Source organism: Verticillium alfalfae, genomic scaffold, assembly GCF_000150825.1.
Source record: "Verticillium alfalfae VaMs.102 supercont1.9 genomic scaffold, whole genome shotgun sequence".
NCBI classification, from domain to species: Eukaryota; Fungi; Ascomycota; class Sordariomycetes; order Glomerellales; family Plectosphaerellaceae; genus Verticillium; species Verticillium alfalfae.
This window is the reverse complement of record NW_003315030.1, coordinates 998,147-1,000,617: the sequence shown is the minus strand read 5'-3', so window position 1 is coordinate 1,000,617 and position 2,471 is coordinate 998,147. Positions and strand designations below refer to the sequence as shown.

Here is a 2,471-nt window from a genome sequence, read left to right as displayed (position 1 = left end):
TGTCAGGTAATGCTTCACGCGGCTGGTTCCGTGAAAGCTAGAGAACATCGTCTGCATCCCTGTTTGCGATCGGCTGACCAGGACATCGAGGGCATTTCAGTGTACTATACCCAACGTAGACAATGAATCACATACCTATTTTAAGTATACTGACGGAGGTGACTAAATTAAGAGTCTATATATAAACACCGGGCGTACAGGCCGCCAAGCCTCCACAGCGAGAGTCTGGTCCAAGTTCAGCAGCGAGAGCCTGATCCAAGCCTCTACAGCGAGAGCCTGATCCAGGTCCTCATCAGCCTCAGTTTTCACCACTTATGCACATCCACGTATACAGAGGCACATCAGCCGCATAGGCTGCCAAGCCTCCACAGCGAGCCTGATCCAAGCCTCTACAGCCAGAGCCTGATCTATGTCCTCGTCGGCCTCATTTTTCACCACTTATACACATCCACGTGTAAAGAGGCCATCAGCCGCCCATACGCCAGGTAGTTCGCGCCAGCCACCACGGCGGTGAGGGGAAGCAGGCTTGACCGCGCACTGGAGCCTTGTTGTTGCCTTCTCACCCGTGCTGCCTCCATCTCTCGAGACTTCGACACTTCGTGCTCTTCAAATAGGCTACGCTATACTCCTGTTGCTGACTCTGACCTGTCCAGAGTCCACCGATTTCTTCGCCGCTGTCTCAACAAGCACCACGAACACCATATATAAACACCAACAATTGCCTCACAAGGCCCCCTGCACGATGACATCCCTTAAGGCTCTCGATAGCATCGACTCCTACACGGTCGCCTGGATCTCTGCCTTGCCGATCGAACGGTCTGCCGCAGAGGCCATGCTCGATGAGGAGCATAAGACCCCGACCAACTTCGTCAGACACGAGTCTGACGAAAATATTTACACATGGGGTCGGCTGGGAGAGCACAACGTCGTCCTTGCCTCGCTCGAAGCTGGGTCAAACGGGGCTTCAATGGCGGCGACGACTGCCTCGAGCCTCCTTGCCTCTCTACCGTCGATACGCATCGGCCTCTTAGTGGGAATAGGCGGCGGTATTGCTCGACCGATGGACAAGAACCAAGACATCCGCCTGGGAGACATTGTAGTCAGCCAGCCGGATGGGACAACGGGTGGTGTATGCCAGTACGACCTGATCAAGGCCAAGACTGGCGGCAAGCGCGAACGCACAGGCTTCCTCGGAAAGCCTCCGAAAGTTCTACTTCACGCCCTTTCCAAGATCCAGGCAGCACATGAGCGCGAGGACTCCAAGGTCCCTTTCCATATTCAAGGGATGCTGGCCAAGTACCCCAAGATGGGCAAGAAGTCCGACAGAAAATCTGGCTATGCTCACCAAGGCTCCGAGAACGACCGGCTGTTCCAGGCCACCTACGCCCATACATCTGGGTCGGACTGTCAGGATTGCGACAAAACTGGCGAGGTCCCACGAGACGCTCGCGATACAACAGATCCCGAGATCTACTACGGCATTATCGCATCAGGTAACACTCTTGTCAAAGATGCGGCAGAGCGCGACCGGATCGTTGATGACGTTGGCGAAAACTGCCTCTGCTTCGAGATGGAAGCAGCTGGCCTGATGAACTCCTTCCCCTGCCTTGTGATCCGGGGCATCTGTGATTACGCTGATTCTCACAAGAACTATCAGTGGCAGCAGTACGCATCGGCCACTGCCGCTGCGTATGCGAAGGAGCTCCTCGCCTATGTCCCGGCCGTCGAGGTACAGGGGACTGAGCGGGCGTTGGAGCTGATACGATCGGGTTCGTCTACCACTCTCCCACACTACAGAAGCCAGCCTGTAATCTGTTATGAATTTGGACATTCTTTGACGCTTCCTAGTCGATGGGAAACTCGACAATGTGGGGCAGACGATGAATGCGACAAAAGCAAACATTGACCTTATTATGTCCAACCACCACTCCGACAAGATAGAACGATGGCTGCACGCGCCCGACCCATCCACAAACGCCAACCACGCGAGAGCGCTCCGGCATAAAGGGACCGGCACATGGCTCCTGAATCACCCCGTCTTTAAGTCATGGGCCTCGGGGTCGTGTCAGCATCTGTGGCTACATGGCCTCGCAGGATGTGGCAAGACAGTACTCAGTACGAGGGTGATAGACAGCTTTGCGGCAGCTACCGATCGGCTTCTTATTTATTTCTTCTTCGACTTTAGCGATACGACGAAGCAAACCGTAGACGGCATGTTGCGGTCGCTTGCCTTCCAGCTTTATCAAAGTAAGGCAGGATCGTCGGTTCTCAACGCGTCATTCTGGACGCACCAGGATGGCTACAAACAGCCTGCTACGAAGACACTCGAGAACGTTGTGATCAAGATGCTCAGAGCCACGAAAAAGGTCTTTGTTCTTCTCGACGCCTTGGACGAGTCGACAACAAGAAATGAACTTCTCTCATGGATCAAGAACATCGCTTCTGAACCAGAGTCGGCTCACGTCCAGCTA

The 2,471-nt window shown here is 54.4% G+C and overlaps 1 protein-coding gene across 1 annotated transcript; it reads left to right on the top strand.

Moving 5' to 3' along the window:
* Positions 1-742: 742 nt before the first annotated feature.
* On the top strand, positions 743-1,906 carry VDBG_07255 (ankyrin repeat protein; the record flags this gene model as incomplete). Its single annotated transcript, XM_003002638.1, has 1 exon — positions 743-1,906. One exon carries the CDS (start codon positions 743-745, stop codon positions 1,904-1,906), a length of 1,164 nt encoding a protein of 387 aa, XP_003002684.1.
* Positions 1,907-2,471: the final 565 nt, after the last annotated feature.